Here is a 24643-nt window from a genome sequence, read left to right on the forward strand (position 1 = left end):
GGGCCATTTCCTACATGTTCTTTTAAAATTGCAGTGTTTTACGGGATCAAATTTGTTTTGCCCATTGTCTGCTAAACTGCAGTTTTTATTACTGAAGCTGAGTTTAGATTCTAAATATTGCATTCCAGATGTGTTAATCAGAAATCTTTACCAGTCTTAATTGCAGAAATGTTTTCAAGATTCAGTGCGTATTGACTGCCAGAGCAGTTACTGGATGGTTGTTTTTTTTCAAATTTCCCTCTTGAAGATTAAATAGGAGTGTGATATTACCGGTAAGCTGCAGAAAGTGTAGTCCCCCAGCTACTTCCTCTGTGATCCAGGGATCCACATGGAGATAGTTGGCTGTGCCCACCTACAGTTTCCACCTTAGGTCAAACCCCACAAGGAATGATACCAATCCCGTTCCATTCCAACCATCTAGCTATCGCACAGCAGTTAAAAATAGGACATGTGGGAAGTCAAATGCAAAATCACAGCAAAATATTTGCTGTTAGGAACTTGAAGGAGACCAAACTGGAGGAAGCAGAGAAGAAAGATACAAATATTGGCACCTATGCAAATATTGGCAACTCTCTGTTACTGAGAAGGGTATTGAGGGTAAGTTTGTACATTGTTTGTTCTAGCACTAAAGCATATCTTTAGGTGGTGATGGCTATGAGTTTAATAGTGTTGATACTTCTGTTCAGTGATGCTAAATTCAATTTCGAACCTAATTGTGTAATAACCATAAGTTCTGAAGTGCTTTGTTGTGCATAGGTCATTAAGAGGCTTAAAGAAGCATCAAAATTCTCAGCTTTCTCTTCAGTCCCATGTAGGCACACTATCTTTAGTTAGATCTAGCGTGGTAAAAAGTAACAAATAAAAGAGGATCTGGAAAGATGAATTACAGCTTTAAGAGATCAGGAGAGTTGCTTATCAGAATGTTCTTTCTTAGTTCCTCTATTGAAAATCAAATATGTTAGAATGAAAGGAACATCCTGAGTGGCAGGGTTTTCTGCTAGAAAGGCATGATGCACACATCGTGTTATGACGTGCAGTGAAGAGCATGCGGTTTGCTAATTAGTTGTATTGTCTGGGGTTCCACGGCACAACAGCTGCAGAAATGTCTTGCTGAACCCTGGCATATGGGAATTCTATACTTTGAGCAATGTTGCAATGCCTGGCAGGAGACAGCAAAGTATGGAGAGATCTGTGGTGAACGGTCCCACCTCCTTTAAAAACTGGCTGACAAAGGAAGTACTGTTCCCCTCTTTCACACTTTTTATTTCCATGTATGTTCTTAGCTGTTCAGTGTGTGATTTCATTGTGTTAAATTGCATACTTTGGGGGAAAAACGTATGTTCTTAAAACAGTTATTTTCAGGCTGAGGATGGAAGCATATACCTGCTAAGAAAATACTTGCAAAATATTGCATGAAAGTACTTAGCAGACTAGTCTATTAACATTGCTATTTAAGCTGAAACTTGCCTTGCAGATTTGAAAACAGTGGCAGGCAAAATAAAGCAAAATTCTTCTTCAAAAAGTGCCTTGATAATCTTGCCCATCTTAGTAAAGAAATCTGTGCCATATGCATAGTTGATTACACTCTGTTTGCCAGCTCTAGTGACAAGTGCTTCTTCTGGCTCTTAGTTCATTGCTATTACTAATTTCAGCAATAGTTGAGGAAGGGCAAGTCAGTCTGTTCTTTTATACATTTTTTCAGAAGATTTGGCTTTGTGTGAACTTGTTATACCAGTGAAACTCATAGCAGAATACTCCTGAAGGCAAAAATTGCCTGGTGCTACTGTGATGGAAGAAAACCAGGTTAAACATCAGTGCCCAGAGCTCTTTGCAGACATGGCAAATAGGAGAAAGTAGCTTCTTTTTAATTTGGCAATTGAGCGATCTGTTCACTCCAGGAAACTCTAAGCAGGGAGTGTTTGCAGAATTTCCTCTTGGTTACCATACTACTGGTACCAAAGAAATGAGAGCAAGGGCTTGGAGGCACCTGGCCCCATACTCTGACTTCCTTTTCATAACATTTAGGACAGTCATGATTAAATTTGTTGGAAAATCTATGGGATAGGGACTTTGTGACGAATTAGAAATAAACTGCAGAATATATATAATGCCATATAAATAAATGCACTGGAGACAGAACACAGAGGCTGAAAAGTTTGTAATGTCTGGACTTTTGTTTTTATTTCAGCTCATTCAGACAAACAAATTGAAACATTATCCCAGCATCCATGGAGACTTCAGCAATGACTTCAAGCAGCCATGTGTTGTGTTCACTGGACATCCCTCTCTTAGATTTGGGGATGTGGTTCATTTCATGGAGTTATGGGGAAAATCTAGCTTGAACACTGTTATATTCACAGGTAAGTAAAATGCAGATATCATTATCAAATTAGCAATAGGTTATGCACTCTGGTTAAGTGTGGCCACATTCAGAAGGGCTTTACGCATTTGTTCTGGGGCAGAAGTTTCTGACTTCAATAGGAGCTCATCTAAATTAAGACCCCAGGATTGTCTGTAGGGACAAGTGTAATTATTGTGCCATTTAATTCATTTTAGCCCTGCAGAGCCAACCTTTGCCATGCAGAGTCCATTCCTGCCATTTCTAAGCAAAATCTTTGTAATTCACAGCAGTAAAATGCCTACAGGAAATTAATTTTTTGATTAAAAGCAGCTGGCTGCAAGTTAAACCCAGGCAAGACCTAATTGATGCTGGTCAGAAAGGAGAAACACTTCTTCATATTCCATTGGAATCACAAACCTTTCCTCATCCTTTCTCCCGCCCTTTCATCAAAACCTCAGGCAACCAGACAGTCTGTTTCAAAAGATGTTTCTGTCATCTCTGCTGTTTCAGAAGTGTGCACCCCATACAGACCTGGCAGTAGTGATCTGTGCCGTTGCTGCCTTTTGGCTGAGCTTTTTTTTCAGATAATTTTTGGCTGACAGACACATTTGTATCTGAAGCTGAAGGTACAGCTCTAGCTAATACCCTGGGGAGCTGTTTCCTTTCTCAATGACTCAAGCTGCCAGGGGCACAACAGGTCTTTTAAATTCCTCCACTTCTCCCAGTCTGCTTCTAGCGCTGACCCTACTTTTAATGGATTTAATGAATCAAGCCCTGTCCACCTCAGAATGAGCTGTGGTCTGAGATCCACAAGGTGGCTGCATCCTGGGACCATGCCAGTCATTAACGGCAAGACAAAGTACTTAAGAGAGGACGTGAAGCTTTTGTGAAGTCTAGCAAAGGGGTTATCTTCCAGAGTTTGATCCCCCTTAAAAATGCTTCAGGGTCTTCCATCAAATTGTCGTTTTGTCCAGATGTCTTTATGCCTGCTGTGTCATCCAAAGAGAACCCTACAGCGGGCACTCCAGATCTGTGACGGCAAATAATCCCGTAGGCCATTGCTGCTGATTTTATGTATAATGAGCTCTGGTATAAGTAGGAGATGTGATATATTTAACTTAGCCATATAAAAAAGGTGTGAATTTTGCACTAGGACAAAGTAATTAGGAATGGGAAGGAGAACACTGAGTAACTGATCAAATCTACTCCCACAGCAAGGGCATGACGGAGTCCCACTGTTAAGCTTTTTTTCCTGGTCTTTAGTGAACAGGACTGCTGCAAAGCACATAACCTTCTAAAGCAAAGCGGGTTGAGAAAGGGTTATTTCCTTCCTTCTTTGTTTTTTTAACTGTAGGCTTGAGGCTCGTGATGAGCAAGTCCCTTTGACTCTTTAATAATATTGGTACCAAAAAGTGTCACGGTATCATGGTACTGTTAAACCAATTTGGAAAGATTTAAAGGAGTGTGTAATTAGCCTGACTGCAAGGGGAGGAAAGATACAAGGGGGTTTCTGCTGAGCAGATAAGTCACTTAAACCTAGACTGTGTTTATGCTGTGAAATGGCGCATGGTACCACAGCATTAATATCCTAGCTGTTACAGTACTGATCACTCCTGACCTTCTGATGTAGTTTCAGGAGATAGGCCCTAATTACACTAATTGGTAAAATTGCAATATAGATATTCATTATCTTAGAAATAGTGAATTCTGCTCCAGTTGAGGCTTCAGTTAAAACCAGTGTGTGTACACCCTTTGCTGGGTTGTGTATTTCATGAATCCCTAGGAAATCTGTGGCATTAATTATGTTCTGAATATGCTACTCAGCATCCTAGGATGTCAAAAACTGGCCTTTAATGGCAAGAACTCTTTGTTTTGTGCCTTCTTATAGAGAGGTAATTGACCTTTCTGTGTTAAAATGCAATTCTTCTGTGAAATGAGGAAATAGAGCAGCTTTCTATTAGAACGTGACCCTACCAAGTTGTTAAGGCATCTTAATGCATTTGAAACAACCTGTGGATACATTAGGTCATGATCTTTGAAATTCATTCCCAGTTTATACTTCATCCAGTTAAGATCTGCTTTGGTTGTAATAACTTTGGAGTGCACAGTGATTCCAGGTGCTTGTGGTCAGTGAGATCCTGGGGTGCATTCAGAGGGGCATGGCCAGCAGGTTGAGGGAGGTTATCATCCCGCTCTGCTCTGCACTGGTGAAGCCACATCTGCAGTGCTGTGTCCAGTGCTGGGCTCCCCAGTTCATGAGATACGAAGCTGCTGGGGAGGGGCCAGCTGAGGTGACCAAGCTGATGAGGGGCTGGAGCATCTCCCTGGTGAGGAAAGGCTGCGGGAGCTGGGGCTGTTCAGCCTGGGCAGGAGAAGGCTGAGAGGGGACCTGAGCGATGCACACAGGTACCTTAAGGGCCAGTGTCAGGGGGCCGGGGCCGGGCTCTTATCAGCGGTGCCCAGCGACAGGACAAGGGGCAACGGGCACAAACTGCAGCACAGGGAGCTCCGTGGGGAGAGCAGGAAAAACTTCTTTCCCTTGAGGGTGACGGCACGGGGACAGGCTGCCCAGAGAGGCTATGCAGTCTCCTTCTCTGGGGACGTCCAGAGCCCACCTGGCTGTGATCCTGTGCAGCTGCTGTAGGAGAGCCTGCTTGAGCAGGGGGTGGGCTAGGGGATCTCCAGAGATCCCTTCCAACCCTGACCATGCTGTGATTCTGTGATGGTTTGCTTCCAGTGGCCACATTTGTCTGTGACTTTTGGACTCTGTGCCTGTAGGCTTACCCACTCAGCAAGATGTTCTTCCTTATGACTGTCTCAGCTGGAACAAAGACATCTATGTCTACAGAAATTCCTAGCGGATTGAATTCTTCTGTTCTTAGTAACTCCAGTAGAAACCTGAAGCACCTCCACTGATGCCCAGGATTTATATTGTTCAATTACCTAGTTTCTCCTGTTTTAAGATAAGATCTCCTGTAGTTATGAAAGAAATTCGGTCTATTGAAGCAGTGTGTGATAGCAGATGATGTTCTAGCTTTTCCAGTGAAAGACTCCTAGTTTCTAGTAATTAGGACCTTTAAACTACAGGCCATTCGGTATTGTTAATGATGACACTGCATGCTCAGTCCACAGGAGCTAGGTAGTCTCCACCTCTCCAATTTGTAATGTAAAAAACAACTACAAGAGAATATAGACTAAAACAGCAGCTGCAGCCAATAGACAGGACACCAGCTGTGAGTGAGCTGTAGTGCTGCTCTGCTTGCTTGTGTCATCTGCAAATGTTACCGCTGAAGGAGTATTGAATAGATTATTGATTTAAAATATTGAATACCACTAAGCCACAAATAAATTCTAGAATAAGACATGGTAGAAAGAAGTCTGCTTCTTGCTCTTTCTCCAATAACAACAATGCTTTAAAAACTAACTCCCTAGGAGATCTTAAAAACAACTCATGCATGCCACATTAGTGCTGTACAGTGGAAGATTTTATAACTCAGTGTCACACTGTAGTAAATCAGATGTCTTGGGAAAAAGCTAAAGACCTGTAATTCTGTCAGGAAAGTCAATATATGTCCTTGACGAGAACTGTCTTCCATCAGACAGGTGACTTATGGGTTTTGGTAGTTTCAAAACAGCTATTCTTGTATGTCACATGAGGAACATGTGAGACTACCTCAAGTTCTGTTTTTCACGTTCTAAATCTTCAGAGTCCTGTGTTAGAATTCCTTCATTAGAATTTCCCACTTTGCCAAGGCTCTGACATTCTGATTAGTTGTTCAGAGACTATAGACTGGATGCCATTTTGGATTCTTAGATCAAAACAATCCCTGTCTGTACATTATCTGAGCTTACTGATTGAAAAAGATTTAGTCTGAATAGGTGCTGCCTCAGGGCATTCTCAGATACAAGCAGTCAAATCTCTGTCATCCACAAGACCAGATGATATGGAAAAGCTCCCTTCTGATAACATTTTGAACTTACTATTTGCAATTTCATTTTACATCTCCAGTGGAAGACCTGTGTCTGACTTAAGTTTTCTGTTTTTTCCCAACGAGTTTTAAAATGTCGTCTGATTTAACCCTAATTGATCACTGATGATTCTTCAAATAGCTGCCTTCTCAGTAGTCTCATTTTTGAAATCCTATTCATTGCTATTAAACTTCACTGCCATTAATTCCCATTTTTTACATTGATATTTTTAGGCTTTGTTTCATTGCCACTAAAACATCTGCTTTTAGCTGGCATGGCTTTTTGCCCAGTATGATTTTCATTTCATGTTTGTGCATTCATGACTTTTTGGACATCTCATAAGATGTTCTTGTACAACTATCATTTTTTGTTAATATTTCTCACTTTGATGTTCCCAGGCAGTTATTTTGACAATTGCTTTAAACTTGGGAAAATTATCCCTTTGACAGTTCCAAACGTATGTATCACTGGCTGATGCTATATTCTGTTCTCACAGGGTAAATATAACCGCATCATGATCACTGGTACTTAGCCAGCAGCAGATTTTTAGGCTAGCAATTAACTTGTCTTTATCAGTAGAATGAGGCCCAATATTGAATGTTGGATGCCATGCTGGGTGCTGAACTTCCTGTGGTAAAGTTTTAAGGACTTTTTTTATTGCTGTCTACCTGAGAAATCCAGCCAGTGCTCTCCTCAGGGTGATGTAAGAACATAGAAGATGGCTGTCTAAATCTAGACTGAAGTATCTGTACTGTATTTAAGTTTCCTTTAAGTTCATCCTTCTACACAGCCTGAGCAGATAACAGAGAAATACCTCACACTGTTTTGTAGCAAGGCTTGGTGGTTTGCAACTGCACTTCACTCTGCAGGTTGTCCTTTGAGGGCCCGTGGTTCAGAATAGTCTGGCAGATAGGTCTTTCATACACCCCCTTCCCTTTTTCTCATTCCATACTTACCAAACTAATACCAGTTTTCTTTTTCTAGCATTCCCTTTATGTGATCTGTCCCACAATTATCAGGTAGACAGTGATGGCATAAGCTTTTCCACACCATTAGTTGGTGACCCCCAAAATGAGGTGGCTACTTGTATCCTACACTGTGTCACCTATGAGCCTTACGTTTCTCATTCGCCAAAAAATCAGTATTTTGCTGTAGTATTCTCAGTGTTGTATTACTTTCTGTGTGAGTAAAAGCCCATTCAGAGCATGACTTTTCCCTGGCTAACCTCTAATGTGATTTTTAAAAGTCAGTAATACAAGTACAAGGGAAGCTGAGACTTGCTGGGTCTAATAACGATACCAACTACTGAAGTTATCACAGCCCATCTCTCCTTCTGGATAGCCCCTACCGCAAGCAACCTTCAGTTCATCCTGGCCTGAACTAGAACTGCTCCCCTGGCATAACTGTAAAAAGCCCAGCTGCCTGTCCCTTCAACAGGAGGGCTCCCTACAGTTCCACTTGCATTGTATTAAAATCTGGACCATTGTTTTTCCACCAGTCTAAACCTGGCACTTGGATTTAAAAGATATATATACATATATACTGTAAGGAAAAAGGAGTTGGGAGGTAATGTGTCTGCAGCAGAGGACGTGGGTACATGTTTATCAAGATGCAATCTTTATGCTGCATTTTTGTCATAGTGAAAAGCAAGCTGACATTTGGGTTGCCTTATGATACCAAAAATGATTACATCTTGCCTTCTTTTACTGGATCTGATTAAAAATAAGAGGTGATGGTTTTTGTCTTGATTAAATTTGTTATAAAAATCATGCAATAATGTGTTCAAATGAAATAGTATTGCTCTGTTGCTTGATTAAGGTAAGACTAATTGTGGGCATAATTTTCATCAAATTAACTGAAAATAACGGGTGGGGGAAGGAAGAAGGTAAGAGAAATCTAACAGAATTAACATTGCTGAACAACAGCGTGTCTAGACTAGAATGTGGGATCAGAGAAGAATCGGGCTATCTTTGTTCTTAATAGGCATTCAGTGTTTTCATCATTTCTCTTTTCAGAACCCGATTTCTCTTATCTGGATGCCCTGGCTCCTTATCAACCTTTGGCGATGAAATGTGTTTACTGTCCCATTGACACAAGACTGAATTTCATTCAGGTGTCTAAATTACTCAAAGAAGTCCAGGTAGTGATTTTTCTGTTGCATTTTCTTATGTTTCTTCACACACCTGAAATAATTAGGCCAATTATGAACAACTGCTGCATTAAACAATAGCAAAATCCAGGCAACACCCAGATCCTTTTATTCATGAGGGAGCACACAACACTGAGCTCTCCTTTATCATCCGGCTCCAAAATGAATATGGCATGCCATAAATGCCAAATGACTGCCACCCTCTGCTCAGAGCGGCTGGAAGATCCCTAAAAGCTGAGAGTGCAGGGCAAATGGTGTGTACATCCCTTTCCTCCTTTTTAGGTGTATATATAGTCACAGAATCACAGAATGGTTGGGGTTGGAGGGACCCCTGGGACCACCCAGCCCACCCCCTGCTCAAGCAGGCTCTCCTACAGCAGCTGCTCAGGATCGTGTCCAGGCGGGCTCTGGACGTCCCCAGAGAAGGAGACTGCGCAGCCTCTCTGGGCAGCCTGTCCCCGTGCTCCGGCACCCTCAAGGGAAAGAAGTTTTTCCTGCTCTCCCCACGGAGCTCCCTGTGCTGCAGTTTGTGCCCGTTGCCCCTTGTCCTGTCGCTGGGCACCGCTGACAAGAGCCCGGCCCCGGCCCCCTGACACTGGCCCTTAAGGTACCTGTGTGCATCGCTCAGGTCCCCTCTCAGCCTTCTCCTGCCCAGGCTGAACAGCCCCAGCTCCCGCAGCCTTTCCTCACCAGGGAGCTGCTCCAGCCCCTCATCAGCTTCTGGTCCTAATAACTTCACAGTCATAATAACTTTTTCCCACATTCTTGGTTCTTGTTTGTTTGAATAAACCTGGCTGTTTCTGATACAGTCTTAATGTATAGGGTAGCAAGTGCGAGTGTCCTCAGCACCCTCAGCTTTAACCGTCTCTTCTGCTCTTTATCCTGCAGTTGATACTTGCTTTGGTCCTGCTGTTCCTGTGTTTCACATTTCTTCCAAATCCACTGCTTTCCTTAGTCAGTTTACAAAACCCAGACTTCTTCTGTCTAGGAAGAAGGCCAGAGCATTCATGTAGTCTCCGCTTTCCCCCCTTGACTCTTCTTGGCTTTACTGGCCTCTCCTTGTCTATCCTGTTTGTTTCTACTGAAACTGCTTTCTGACTCATGACATAATTAAAATAATACCCTGGTTTTTTTCCTGGCTGAGCTTTCCCCTTTGTTCTATCTTCAACTGGTTGAACACAAAAAATACGTACTCTTCCATACCTCTTAAGAGTGTCTGGATCATTTTATCTCATTGTTCTGTGACCTGGCCTGTCATCACACAACTAATAGCAATTGACGCTGCCTGTTTTTCGACAAGCATCTTCTTCCGTTTTACTACTGAAGTGTAATGCTGTTTCCAAAACAGTTTGCAGAAATGCTGTCTTGTCCTTTGGCTTTTAAATCCTGCAGTGATCCTTGTGGCAACCAGCCTGTTTATTCTTTGTTAATATATTGCTGGCAGGTCATGAAAACTCAGAGTTGCTTATTATGCTGATGTTTTTGCAGCCTTGCATATTGGTACATCTGCCTCACTCCGTGCCATTTTGTGATGGTCACCACTACTGTCATTTGCTTCCAATCTAGGTGACAAGGATTTGGAAGAAAAAGCTATTGAATGTTCTTTTTTTTCCCTGTCCTTATGGCCGCTAACATGACTGCTGATATGGAAGTGGTTATTAAAGACACAAATTTAGGCCTTGTTACTCTGGCCACTGTTGTTCGCAAAACGAAGACTGCCTGCTCTTGAACAGTTTGTTCTAGTACTGACTGGATCTTCTGGATTGCATCTTTTTGCTGTGTTTTTTTTTTTTTTTTAAATACAAATAAATTAGCCTGCTAACAACAATCTGTAAACCTCCTTATGGCAATGATTACTGTTGCAGGGCAGTGCAAGAATCAACCAGATTTTTTTGTCAGTCACCTCACTCTTCTTTTGCAGCCTCTCCATGTAGTTTGCCCAGAGCAGTACACCCAGCCACCACCCACCCAGTCTCATCGCACAGATCTGATGATAGACTGCCAGCCCCCGCCAATGTCCTACCGCCGAGCAGAGGTGCTGACCCTTCCGTACAAGCGGCGCTATGAGAAGATTGAAATCATGCCAGAAGTGAGTAACAGAAGTGGGGAAAAAGATGGTGGCTTCTTGCCACCGCTGCAGGTAGCCCCTTTGAGTAAAGATACCTTGTGGCTGTGATTTAGTGTTGACTGTGATCATGTAAAGCGCTTTCTGTCAAATGGAGGGCTAAGAAAGAAGCATTTCTGTGAGAGAATTTCACTGTGTAAACTAATGGGAATTGAAAAAAAACATTGTGGACAAGTAAAAGGTATGTTTAGGTGAATTGGCCTTTGCAAGGATATATTGCATCTCAAAATACAGAAAAAAGGGCAATCTCTGCTAGCCACCTGTGGGGCAAGCCCAGTCAAGCTGAAGTTCCTGCTGTAAGAAATACCCTTTCCTTTGAGGAGCAGTATTCAGTTATACGTTAAAAGTATAGTAGTAAAATGGCTCATTTCTATTACAACAGTTTCAATAAATGGTTAATTCCTACAGGCTGCTGGAGTCCAACAGGCTAATGGATTGCTTGTAGGCATCTATAATGTGGACTACTTATGCCCATAACTTCTATTAATAATTTATTAACCCCATAAATCAAATATAAATGTACCCATAATACAAAGGGTGACCCATATTCTAACAGGCATGATCTTTAAATATTTTTTTGACAATCCAATCAGCACAAATGTGTCCTTGGATCAAAGGTGATAGTGGCTTTTTACAAGGAGGTGTTACTGCCCTTTGGAAACAGTTGAATATATGAGTCTACTTTTCATCAGAGAGTAGAAGGAGGAAGTATCCTTAGTTAAGCCAAACATAAAGTACAGAACTGGTAGCCAGGTAACAAAATCCCTCAGCCAGTCCGCAGCACCCATTCTTCCCATTTCGCGTGTGCATCAGTTCTATTAGTTGCCTGCCTAGCCCACTGGTTAGAGGATTGCCAGAGACAAGGAGGGATTTTTTAATTAGAAAATATACTTGGATGCAACTCCATTAACACATATATATTTAATTGGTTTTGGAAATTGTATGTTTATTGGATCCTATTAAACCTGAGACTAGTAAGATGTGCCTTCCATTCACCAGCATGACCAACACAAACCTTACTTTCTAAGTGCAGAGCACCAGCACATGGTTTAGCTATTATTTAGATTCCACTGAAGCTTTAGGTTTTCCCCTAAACTGTGAGGGTGTTAGTGAGCCTTTGTATGTGAGCGTCTCTCTTGCGTCAGCCCTGTGAAGAGGGTGGATACCAGCTTTCCCTGCAAACAGAATTCAAACTAGCACAGATGCTACAGATGAATATTCACCAACCCTCATAAATTTTGAAGTTCGTATCAAGGGAGAGAGTTGTCTAAAAGCTAGACTGGTCCATGGGAGTTGCAAGTTCAGTTTCTTGCTCTGTCAAAGTCTTCCTATATGATCAGCGCAAGTCTAAACCACAAAATACAGCTCACATCGGAAACGCCACTGAGGACTGCAGAGTTCTCTGGCAGAGCTTATAAGTCTGAAGGCAGTGCCATGCTCATGGGGCTAGACAGCATCAGAAAACAAGTCAGCGTTTCTCTTTTTAGCTTGGCTGTTGGCAGCAAGATCACTTACACTTGAGGCTCCAGAGGCCATGTGGATGCAGTCTCCTTGGTAGCCACTAATGTGAAAATGCTCTCCATTTCTAAGGCAGATCTCCAGTGGTTTTTAGGTGTTGTCTGTCACTGAAGCAAATGAATTCCTCCTGTACTTCTGGGTAAAAACAATGCATAGAAATAAGAACACTTGCCAAAACTTCTGGGCTCTTGGAGGAAGGATGCACTGTAGATAATGTGGTATTCACCAGCCTGGGATGGGTATCAAAGAAGCATGTAGAAAATGAGAGCTGGTTTCTGTTGCATTCACTTTGACTTGGAGAGTTCGAGCAGAAAGCTGCACAGGCAGGAATGTTGACCGAAATGGCCCTTTTTTTCCTCTAAAAAATTACGTCAAATTATAGTCACACAGGAGTCCTAGTTTCAAAGCTACCTGTGCTCAGGGAATAGAAACATCACTTGTGATTTTCCCTGTCCATGTATTTATTCTTCCTGGTTCTAAAGCTGCACTTACCAATTTGTTGCAAAAAGCTACTTGGTATGTAATGATGCTCCTGAAAAGACTTTTTAATACGATACAAAAATCAGGTAGACCAGCTCCTCTCTGAGACTTTCAGGAAAGCTGTCCTCCTTCCCTCTGGTGTCAGGGAGGTAGTGTTTGCTTGCCTCAGGGGGTTCGTTGAGCGTTAGACCCATTAGTAGCTGTGTGCTTGCCTCTGAGAGCAAGGCTGTGATTCAGGGCTGTTAATAGGAGGTCATTCCCCGGCACTGAGATATGCAAATCATCCTCAAAAAGAAGTCTTGCTCATTCTTTTTAAGGGAACTTGCTAGAGGAGTAGCAATGCCAAATTTGTAGTGATCACAGACTGTCTCCCCTGGATAATCTCTATTTCAGCATGTCTTCATCACATCACTGTGTGAGGATAGGCTTTGCTTCCAGCTTGACCTGCAGAGTGGTGATAAGGCATGGGAGGCGTGGTATGTTGTCTCCCACCCTCTCTGACTTTGGCCTTTGAGTCTTAGCAGCATAGCTGGTAACCGCTGAGAAGTGTAACTACATCATCTCTCCTGCTCAGTGTAAACAGTCGCAACAGTCAATCCCAAAGGATCATAGTTTTGTTTTCAAGTAAATAGGAGAAGGAGGAAGAGACTTTTTCTAGGGCCTATATTTCCTTTGATGCTAACCCCCTAAATAAGCACCTTACCTCCCTAATTATTTTTATGTGCCATCTGCATGGCTTGCCTCATTCCCTTTCCCAGCCCTGCCTGTCTGTCCCGTTGTGCAGGGAGGTCGTTAGGATGTCCGGTGCGAGAGGCTGATGCAGATGGCCTGTTGGGTTCAGGCAGGGTTTACACAGTGGTAGCAAAAAATGTCTGTAACTTCCCCTTCTTCTGGCTTGGTTGTGCAAGACAGGATTGCAGATAGGATAAATGCGGCTCCTCGGTGGGGAGTATTTGCTGCTTAATGTTTCCTTTTCGGTAGTTTCATCCAGGAAGACTCTTTAAAGATCCCTGAATATATAGGAATTTCTATACTTCAAGGAAAGGGCATTTATTTCATATAGGCTGCCACCATCTCCAGGGTTCTGTGAAGGCTCAAGTGGCAGTTGGAAAGGGTATTTTATAGCTCCTAGCAAACTTTGTGAAGCTTTGTTATTTGTCAAAGCCATGTTAGCCAAAAATGTGATGATGAAATCCACCCTGGAAAAAAAAGTAATTGCTAGATCTGCTCCAGGGCTAGGACTTGTATCTAAAGTGCAGCTGAGAGTCTCATAACAGCCTTCTCCCTAACATCCACAGCCCCTTCTCAGAAATGGACATGTGCTCAAACTTCTGTCTGGATTCTTAAAAGCTTTTGAAAATCAAACAGTTGGCTCAGCATGGTGTCAGTCAATACAGACTGACGGTATGGTAGTGTGAAATTTCCTTTCCAAAACTGTTTCAGTGGCTCAGATTCTGGCCTGCCAGACTAATGTAAATTTACTTATACTGCTGGAGCTTGTCTACATTTCAATCCCCTCACCGAAGAGCAAAGTCAGGTCAAGCAGGACTGTTGTATGTTAATGAGATTGACACTCAGAGCAGCCTTTGTTTAGAGAGAGGTTTTAACAGTCTCAAGGCGCCAGGGTGGAATGGCTCTCAGAGGTATTGTGGAAACCTTTAGGCTTTAACTAATTTGTTCTTCTCGGCATCTGCCTTTCGCTTTAAAAAATAATAAAAAAAAGACTGTTTCCTGGAAATTGGTTAGGCATTGTCTATTCACAGGAGAACGATGGGAAAATGGAAAACACCTTCTGGAGCAAACAGATAAATTAAACAGTAGTGTTTGAGCAAATAATGTGCCTACAGTTTAATTACAGCTGAACAATGGTGCGGATCACTTGATTCCAGCAGCAGACTGACTTCAGTGAACGCTCTGTGTTTTTAAAATATTCTATTTGGAAGTTCTTCAGGACACGGGCCAGTATAGGAGAGTGTGAATGTGCAATGCACAGCGCAGCATGAAGTGAAATTATAAGGAACTACAGCAGAGAAGAATTAGGAAAACAGCCACTTGGCAGCCCATTATAATTATGTCGCTTTCACTCCACCCTCCCCTTCTGCTGTCTTGACTTCTCTTTCCACGTAGGATCTTGCCAATTCCTTTTTGAGAGAAAGAAAGGCAAAACATGGCTTTCGTCTTACCTCTCAAACTTCCTTCCATGTTTCAGGGACTAAAGAGTTTTAATTTTTGTCTGTCTTCTAAATCCTCAACTTATTTTAGTGACCCCACATTATCCAATCTCTTGACCTCTCACTTTCTTTTCCTCCAAACATTCTCCCTTGCATAAAGATACTGTCGTCTCACTTACCATAAAGTGAAATATAACCAGCCTGCTTGCTCCTGCTACTATCATTCCTCCCTTCAGCTCCAAACTCACTGAATCCACTGTCTATAAAATTGCTTGGAGTCCCCCTCATTCTAGCACAGGCCTTTTGTAAGTTTGACTTCACCTTTTGACATTCCACCAAAACTACTCTTCTGCCACCTTTTACCAGCCTTTTCTTAGATGAATCCAGAACCACTGGAGTCTGCCATCTTCCTGATTTATGTCATCAGTGTTGAAGGCAATCAGACATTCTTTTCTTCCTAAAAATGTCTCCCGCCTCATTCCCATGTCTCTTCTCTCTGTTAAGCCTCCAATGCTTCTGCAAGAGAATTCTCCCCTCTTTTGTGGGCTTTGAATGTCTTATCCTTCATTTCCTTTGCTTTTTTTCTTTTTAATTCCCCCCGTACCTTTTCACTGGTTGGTCTTATCCACAGATTGCCCTATTTAGATTGATGAAACTTGGATCTGCTTTTTTGCTCCCAGTCTCCTTTTCCCTGCCCACATTAATATCTAGGTTTGTTTCTCCTTCAGTTTTGATGGCTGACTAAGATAACACTCTTTTCTAGCCAGGTGCTCACCTTTCTCTTCCCAAGGAGCTTCAACAACATCACATTCTGACTTGACAATCTGACCCATAAACTGGTTACTGTATTTTGAATATTTTGATTGATGCCCTTTTTATATCTTTCAAGTGACTCGTCTTTTGCATCTGTAAGCTGCTTGCCTTTACTTTGAAGATATTTCACGTCCTTGCATCCCATGCCTGTCCTTGGTCATTCAAGTTGGAGGCTAATATCTGCTTCTGCTCATTCTGGCTTCCACTGTCCTCTTGAAAGTTCCTCAGACAACTTTTTCTGCCTGCTCCCAGGCTGCGCAGCACACTGGGCAAGAGCTTCATTAAACAGCCATAAATCTACTTCACTACACTTCTTAAACACCTCCTTAAAACTGTCTCTTGGATTGGCAAAAAGCCAGAGCTTAGTTTTAGTATGGAGACTACTGTTTACAATCCCACCCAGGATTACGTGCTATTGTTTGGTCAGTACCTGTCTTTTGGGTTTGATTTCAAGGCTTTGGGGGCAGGGTTCATCATGTTGATCTGAAGCCCTGGTCCGTTAACTGAACATGGAATAGAAGAGGTTTGTTTCATTGCTCAAAACTGCAGGACTACTCCTTCGGCTTGTTTTGTTTCTCCACTAAGTGTTGGTTCATGGAAGAGTAAAGCTAAGAGGTAGGCATTTGCGAGCAATAATATCAGAAACTTTACATATTTATGGCATGTTTCTTCATCAGCTGAAGTTAATGAGACTTTAAAATCCACTCCAGAGAACTGTAGCAGACCCACAGAAACTGAAAGATCTATTAAGTTAGGGTTAGTTTAGCAACTTAATCATGCCATTTAAAACACCTGGGTTCTGTAAAATCTGAGGCTGAAACCCCAGCAAGACATGACTTGGATCACTCACTAGTGATTACGTAGATGCCCTTAGTTCTAGGATGTTTGTTCTTTCTTGGAAATGCCCTTGTTCCTTCAAGTCTCATTGGAAAGATTCCTCAGTTTCTGTTCCACTGCTCAGTGGCCTGCAGCATGCTTGTGCTTTGTTTAATATGCTTGCTGGTCATGAATGCTTACTCCACAGGTGTATTTAAATCTTTAGACCTTTCCCCTTTGGTGCATGTGTTTGACCACATACCTTCTTGTTTCCTCTGCAGGATCTGATAGTTGCAGACTTCCCGCATTCAGACTCTGCCTGATTTAGCAGATGGTATAAAGCCAAGGCTGAATCTATTTGAGACTTCTGCCCACGCTATAATCTCTTGTGCATTTCTGTGTCTAGTTTCAAGCGGCTTGACAACAGAGCTCCTGGTACTTAAATAGTGAAGGGATAAGAAGAGGCAGGGAGGTAGGAGGCGAGGTAAATTGTCTTCCTTTCCTAACATTGCCATCCAAATATAACGACAGGATGATGACTATGTTTTTACTTCTGTTTACAAAACAGCCTATACAGATCATCCTGGCTTGTGAAAGGGCTATTGCACAGCTTTTAATCATGTGGAATATTTGGGCGCTCTTTTCCTATTAAAGGTACACTGGGAAGGTGCTTTTCTGCATGCAGAAACTGGATTTGATGTGTGTGAGAAGCGATATGAGTGGAGGGATGGAGGATGAAGCACGTTGTTCTCCATTCAGATTTGCTGAGGACTAGTTAATTGTAAAAAGCTCTGTGAAACTGTGATCACTAGGGCCTGGTGGACTCCCTCTGAAGGCAAGCAGGTCTGAAAATCAGCTCTTCTAATAATTAGGATTATTAAACCAGGATTTTTTTCTGTCACATACAAATTGCATCCTTTTTAGGGGCTAGGATCTGGATGGGAACTTCCTCATGCCTGGCAATCTTGAAGGCTGAAAGCAATCATTTCCACCTAGAAATGGAAGTGCCCTACCGGGTTACATGGCCAAACCCAGCTGCAGTTAGTAATAGTGTTTATAATTCGTCTCAAAAAATGTAAGGCGCCAGCTTCGACTTGTGAAGACTTTTGCCCCTGCTGTTCCCACCAGAATGCTGTTCAAACCCCCGCTGTCTCTGATGGCTAGAAACATCCCAATTTCCAGCCTAGGCTTATTCATGGCTGGTCTGCACATACTTATTCTTAACATCACATTTTAGTATAAATAGATTTTCCCTTTTACTGGTAATTTCCCTGTGGTGTCTATGTAGAATAATCAAATTCACCTTCTGGCTTTCTTTTTGCCAGGCTAAACAAGCCAAGATACTTAGTTTCCTCTTACAAGACAGCTTCTCCTGCCCTACTCTACTCTTCAGAATATCTTACTTGAACTTAAATTACCTACAATTTACAAGTAGCTCAGATGGGATCTTGCTCGACCCAACATAATAGCAACAGCTCATCTCTGCTAGAATTACCTGGTATTTCTGGAATTGCATTTAGCTTTTTCATGGCTGTGTCACAGTTGTGACTCTCAGTTCTCATGGGATGGACTAATAAACCTGGACCCTTCACCTTTGTCATTTCCAGCAGCTGCCAGCTCGCAGCAGAAATTCTCGGTATTAGCCCAGTTCCTGGCCTTGCATTTCGTGCTATTGAATTTCATCTTGGTTTTCTCACTCCAGTTCTTGAGGTCATCTAGTTCTTCCTCCATGACAGCCTGACCTTTCTTTCAATTATGGATTCCTGTACAAACTTCAGTGGGGCCTTCTGAACACTCTCTTTATTCTGTACTGGGGTCATTAATAAAAATTGGATGGGAGTAGGCTCAAGGCTGACCCTTCAGGAATTGCAGCAACAGCCCAGTAGCTGGTTGGGAATATCTTTGCTTTAACCAGCACTTTCCCCACCTCAAAACTGCTGTAGAAATCCACAGCTTTTAATTTCCCATGTGGTACCTTGCTAGTGCTTCATGAAGCACAGGCTGTGGTTGCCCCAGAAGCCCAGACCATGGCTGCCCCAATTCCCTCAGCAGTTGTCTTATCAGCAAAAGCTGTTGTGTTAGTCACATGTGATCCACTTTTGATAATTTCTTAAAATTTTCCTTCCATTTACGTTTTTACTGCAGTATAGTAGCAGGAGTAATGGACCCCTTAGGATTCCGAGTGCTAGGTATTGCACAAGCACTTAACAAAACCGATCCCTGCCCCAAGGAATATATTGCAGCTTCATTCTTTATTTATTTTTTCTAAGGACTTGCAGTGTATTGAGTTCATAATGGGTCTGTCCTGACCAGTGGTTTCATAGTCTGTTTCATGTCTTTGTTTTCTTTGGTTTGACCCAGAATTGCAACTCTGGCTCCTACCTCTAAGGCCGAGACAGTATATTTATGCACAGTGTGCAAATCTAGAAAATGCACATTTAATTTTTATGTGAAAACCCAGCTGTGTCCCTTTCTGAAGACACATGCTGTAATTTAGTATACACATGAGTGAATTTCAAATCTTAAAAGTTAAGGGGATTTTAATTACTGGTAAGTTTTGCTGTGCTTTTACTTGCTCCCCTATGCTCCAGTCCTGGAGGGTGAAGACCCAGCTCACCTCACTCAACTCTGACTTTGCCTTTCCCTGCTGGGTCAGTCTTCCCGCACTCTCTCTAGCATAAGCCAAGAGCTATTGCACTTAAAAACTCAGAGGTGAAGAGGGAAAAGGGAGAAGTCTGGAAAGGTGTCCCAAAACTCTAGGAAGAAATCACAACCGGTAAAGCTGCAACTTGGATGTTAAAATACTGGCTGGTGCATGTCTCTGCATGTTTGTCCCTGGAAAATCCTCCATAGGATGAAGAGCACGTGTGCTAAAATTCTGGTCCTCTCCTGATTTTAATCTCATCCTCAGTCATTGTTCAGTTCTTCATTGCTAGCAGGAGGGTTTTTGGCTGGTGGCTGAAGACAGTGTGCGACCTTCAGCCTAGGGGGAGTTGTCCCCAGTGAAGGCCTTAGGAGAGATTTCAGAGTAACCTAACCCGTGTCATTTTGTTCTTCTTCATAAACAATTATAGTCTGCCCAACAATGGGGTTTGGGCTCACACAGTATGTGTCAGATCTCATTTTGTTGTGGAAAATCCTACATGAAAGATCCAACTGCAGTTTACAGTAAAATGTCTTTCCCCGGTAAGAGCATGGGTGGGCCGTTCCGATCGCGGAGCAGAGCATCCCGAGCTGACTGCTCTTTCCCTCAGCCGTTACAAGGTTTGCATCAGCACTTGCAGTTTCTGACTACTGAGAGTCAGTGACTTGGGCTTTGGTTGATCTCTGGTTTAAACTTTCCTTAACAGGAGGGATTTAAAAAAATGAAATGCACAGTACACATAAACAACCGCACAAGTTTGTCTTAAGGCAGTCCACGTGCTCATCCACGGGCAGGGGACTGATTAATGTGAGGTTAGTTCTCAGTGCCGTGTGTCTCTGCTTTTGTGACTTTCCTGATGCCAGCATGTGGCATTAGACTTGTGATAATGACTGGAAGGAAGACGCATTTATTCGTGCATAGTAGGGGGCTTTTCAATCTCACAGACAAAGGCATAACAAGATCCAGCAACTGAAAGTTGGACAAATTCAACCTTGAAATAAGACACGGTTTCCTGGCTGCAAGGAAGATTAAAGTTGGGAACAGCCTGTGAGAGGAAATGGTGGAGTTGCTATTGCTTGGCGTATAGACAAGATTTGCTATCTCTCTGAACAGGGGTTCTTTAATCCAGCATTTTGGAAGAGTTCTGTGATTTGTATGTGCAGGAGGTCAGTTGAGAGGAGTATAGCGGTGCTGTCTGGTCTTGGTGGGTGAGTTACATGATGTGATTAAATGACCTTTTTGGTTTGGGTCAGTGAACTTCTATAATAAAAGGATTGGCCGCAATATGGAGAGGGCTGAGAGATGAAGCAATATCTTAGAGAAAATAAAAATGAATGTCTGTCTTACTGTCTTTTTGACTTTTAATAATTAAAGTGTTGCTATTTACCAACTGTGTGGTTAAAACCTGCGTAAACGTTGGTATCAAAGTATATCAGTGGCAGAAGAGGACTTTGATTCTAAGCAACTCTCTGGTTTTTAAGGATCTTTCTCTTTACAGTGTTTGTCATTTTGCCATGTATTCTTCATTAGAACCCATTTTGTATTGATCTTCCTCTGGAAGGTGGTAGGAATGGAAAGTGCCTTCGACCACTGCAAAGTGCAACATAGCACAACACACTGCTGCAAGTGTTACTATCTTTAGGTCCCAGGGGAAATTTGAAGCAATCATTATCATTATATTTTCATTCTGTTAGCCTTCAACAACAAACTATAAAGACCGTATTCAAATTGCCTGCTTTAAAGTTCTTGAACAGAGTCCCGGAGAGACAGCAATCTGAATTGCTGCATGGAATTTTGATTTCACCAAGATTCACCAAGTCTGAATATGTGTAAAATTTGTGGGATTTGAATGCAGCCTTGAAACGTCTGTGTTTTTCCAATACAATCATTTATCCAACTGTTCTATTTCAAGGAGGTGCTTTCAAAATCTTCCTGCGGCTTTACCAGTGGTAGGTAAGATTTGCAGAAGTTATTAGAAGTATCTGAGCTTTGCTGCCATTGAAGCCAACAGAAAAGCCTTCTCAGTGCTTTGATGGCAAAGAACTAGGCCTGTAGTGAGTGCTTTTTGAAGTCAAGTTCAGTTGCTTCTATATTCACAAGGATTAGCACTTTGCTGTAATAGAGTGATCACCTACATAATCATAATTTACAGCAGACCAGGGTACTTAGCAGTAGAGTTTTGGTACCTGAAATTTTTGAGAATTGGCAGGGTTCAGTTGTTCTGCTCTGTCCCTCTCCTGGTTTGGATAATGTTGAAAATTCACTGGGTGGTCTTTGGTAAGGAATTTAATCTTTTATTTCAGGTGCACTATCTCCGAAATGGGAGTATACAATGCTTTTCTAAAATCCATTGAGTTTCTCTTCCTGCTTTTCGTGCATGGGAGTATCTGGCAAGCTAAGGAAAGGTGATGTCGACTTGCTGGCAGGGCAATGATGATAGCTGGTTTTCCAGAGCTCTGCTCTGTGGAAGCACTACAGTAGATGGCTGAAGTTTCAAAAGAACTCCTTACCTTGAGGTTAAGCTCTTACTAATATATGGCTTCAAGTGGAGGTGGCTTGTGTTTGAAGATGAAACGGAATGGAGTTCAGACGAGGATTGTCTTGTAGAGACTCTTTGTACATGAGATGGAGTGATGGTCTGGGCGGGTTGATGGCACAGCTTTCAGGAAAAACAGGGAAGTAGATTCTGTCCCTTTAGGCGTCACTTGTCTTCGGAGCTGAAAAGGCCTCCATTCAGTGGTAGAACGCATGAGCAGTCTTACTTATTTTGCTTTTGTGAGTCACCTGCAGGGTTTCCCCACAGACACGGAGCACACTTTGCACACCCTTGCCTTCGGGTCCACAGTGAGTAACACAGTGAGTTACACAGAGAGTACTTGGAAACTGCTTGGGCTGCTGGCCCATGCGCTGTGCGGGTGCCTTTTTGTGTAGGGCTGGATCCTGGCTGCAGTCATGGACAGGACTCCAGGGTACTCAGTGCCCAGTGCGTTGTCATCTAGAATTCCCTTGGAGGGAAAAAGGGAATAATTTTCTGTGCTCATGAGCACTGTTTTCTGCAGCGTTCCTTTGGAAACGTGACTGGAAGAGATGCTTCCCAGCTGGCAGGCTCCCGCAAGTCGCAGCAGGTGCAGTACTGCCCACTCCACCGTCGCGGCCAGCACCCTCAAGGCTGAGGGTCCTGGGAGGATGCCATTGAATAAAAAAGTTAGAGCCAAGACTAAATTTTACTTCTTTCAGAGAAGAATTATATAAAAGGCAGTGGAAGGGTTTCTGTGCAGCGTTGTAAGGAAAAATTGCAAACCAGTCAATGAGCCATTGAGTTTTTAAGGACAAACCCTTTTCTTCCAGCTGTTCTGCAGTCAGAATGCCACAGCACCGAGGAACTGAAAGGAAATTGGCTTTGATTTTTCATTGTCCATCAACATGACAAACGTAATAAATAATGCGGAATTAGATTATGAATTTTACTAATCAAAATTATTAATAAAGTAGTTGATGTCTTTTTTAAAGAAGAGTTCTCTTTAATTGTTATGTTTTTGAGACTTGCTTTGGTTACTGAAAACGTCGCTCTGCTCTGATAACAGTATGGAAGTCCGTAGCTTCAAGAGCTGGAAGGAGGGCTAAGCCAGTAAGAGGAGGGTTCTGTGTTTTGTCAGTGGGTTTGTGTTTACAGTTCGTTAGTCCATGTTTAAAAATACCATGCTGCCAATTTAAATCACAGCTGGAGTCATACAAATTTGAGATTATCACTTGCTGAACAAAATCCTTCTTTTGCTTTAGCTTGCAGATTCGCTTGTGCCCTTGGAGATTAAGCCTGGTATTTCCTTAGCAACAGTTACTGCTGTCTTGCATACTAAAGACAACAAGCATGTGCTGCAGGTACAGTATAATGGGAAAGGGAGAGAAATATCCTTACACCGGGTTTCCTGCCATCTGGGACCCCAGCTGTTCTCATGAGGCAACCCCTCCGTCAATGCTTTCCCCACCTGAGCAGAGTCCTTGTCAGATGCTTTGTCCTGGCATGTGCGAATGAGGAATTTCACTTAGAGAGTGGGATGCAAATAAATCTCTCTACCCTCTTTTTTTTGCCATGTGCCTGGCTAAGATAAAAGGGGAAGTGAGATTATTCCTGAGGAGAGGCTACAAATCATGCTACTGTCTTCTATAACCCATACACCAGGATCAGCCAGCTTCTCATGGACTTAGAACTGAGGGTCAGAGGGGAGAGGTGACCTAAAACATTAGATACGCGCAGGGACTGACTTCCTTAAATTGCCACGTTCCCCAAGAAGCAGATTTTGCATCCTTGTACAGAGTAAGAGTGTGCACTCTTTTTCCTACCCCCCCACCCCGCAGCTGACCCTGCGGTTCCTGGCATTCGTGCTCTGCAGGAGGAGATGATGTCTGGTGGACCTGCTCAGCAGTGGATGCCTCGGTCCCCTTTTCCTTTGATGCCTGAGCATGCAGGGAACTCAGTGAGGCTACACCCTTCGTGATGCTGCCTCTCCTGCTGGGTAGCAGAGCTGGGCTGGGCCCACTACCCTTGGGAATAGGGCCCAGTATGATAATGTCTTTAATGCAGGGACATAAAGATCGGTTAAGAATTTATATCAGTGCACAACAGCCAGGCTGTCTTTAGACATGATGCTACATGTTCAGACATGATGCTACATGATGGGAAAGACACAGAGCTGAGAAGCCCAGTCTGTCACCTGGAGTGTACCGGGTGCTACAAAGCACTGGAGTTGCCACAGGCAGTTTCCCTGTGTGTTGTGCAGATGCATCCCTGGCAAGAGGTTGTGCCAAGATTTTGGAGGAATTTTCCCCAGCACCTTTTTCCCAGGGACTGAGTTGCTGGTTCACTGGGAAAGACCAGTGCTGACACTTCCTGACCTAACTAACTTGGCACAGAACACATGGACTTATTTTACAGGATAATTTCCTCACTGTTCTTTTTATAGGACTCCGGTTTTCATCTCCATGAAATGCCCTTTCAGAAGCTCTCAGTTAAGCCCACACCTTGCCCGCACGTGCAGCAAGGCACAGTGCTAGCTTAGCTGCTGCTGCACGTGCTACCCCTGCCTACCCCTCCCTGCCAACGGGGAAGGGCCTCGGGGATGCGTTAAGGCAGATAGCTTTCTGAAGCACCACAAAATTAGACCCAGATCACACTCCAGTGATTTTTCAGGCACTACAGCATCTCTCATGCCTCCCTGTCTGTATTCAAGTTCTTTCTAAAGACTCTTCTTTTCTGAGGCAGTGAGAAATAAATTTCCCATTTTTCTCATGCCCTGAGTGGTTACTTGTTCTGAATTTGCCTGTTTCTCAACCTGTTGCATCTTCTGAAGTGTGATTTTCAAGGTGTTGACTTCTTTCAGGCATGATTCCTAGAAAATATTGCAGAGTACTTGAACGCTAAAATAGAAAGCTTCAGTCTTGAATTGAGTCAGACAGGCCTTTTAAGATGATGGAACTTTGAACAGAACTGAATTTGACAGAAATTTTAAAATAACAGAGATTTGCACTAAAACTGCTAATTTGTTTCTATAAACGATGGCTTGCGTGTGCAGAGCTGCAGTGGAGCCCAAGGCTGGGTTTCTCCTCTCCCCTTCAGCAC

General features: G+C 42.8%; 1 protein-coding gene across 1 annotated transcript in view; it reads left to right on the plus strand.

Annotated features, from left to right (window-relative positions):
• The window catches only part of INTS9 (integrator complex subunit 9), a gene marked incomplete at its 3' end in the record, with an annotated part of 183873 nt that overhangs the window by 45769 nt on the left and 113461 nt on the right, over positions 1-24643 (plus strand). Inside the window, exons 12-15 of the mRNA XM_080388009.1 lie at positions 2189-2360; positions 8326-8450; positions 10381-10548; positions 22807-22905. Coding sequence (XP_080244135.1) covers positions 2189-2360; positions 8326-8450; positions 10381-10548; positions 22807-22905 — 564 coding nt within the window. The remainder of the gene's footprint in view (positions 1-2188; positions 2361-8325; positions 8451-10380; positions 10549-22806; positions 22906-24643) is intronic.

This window comes from Falco punctatus (assembly GCF_963210335.1).
Source record: "Falco punctatus genome assembly, chromosome: 5".
In the NCBI taxonomy this organism is placed as follows: Eukaryota; Metazoa; Chordata; class Aves; order Falconiformes; family Falconidae; genus Falco; species Falco punctatus.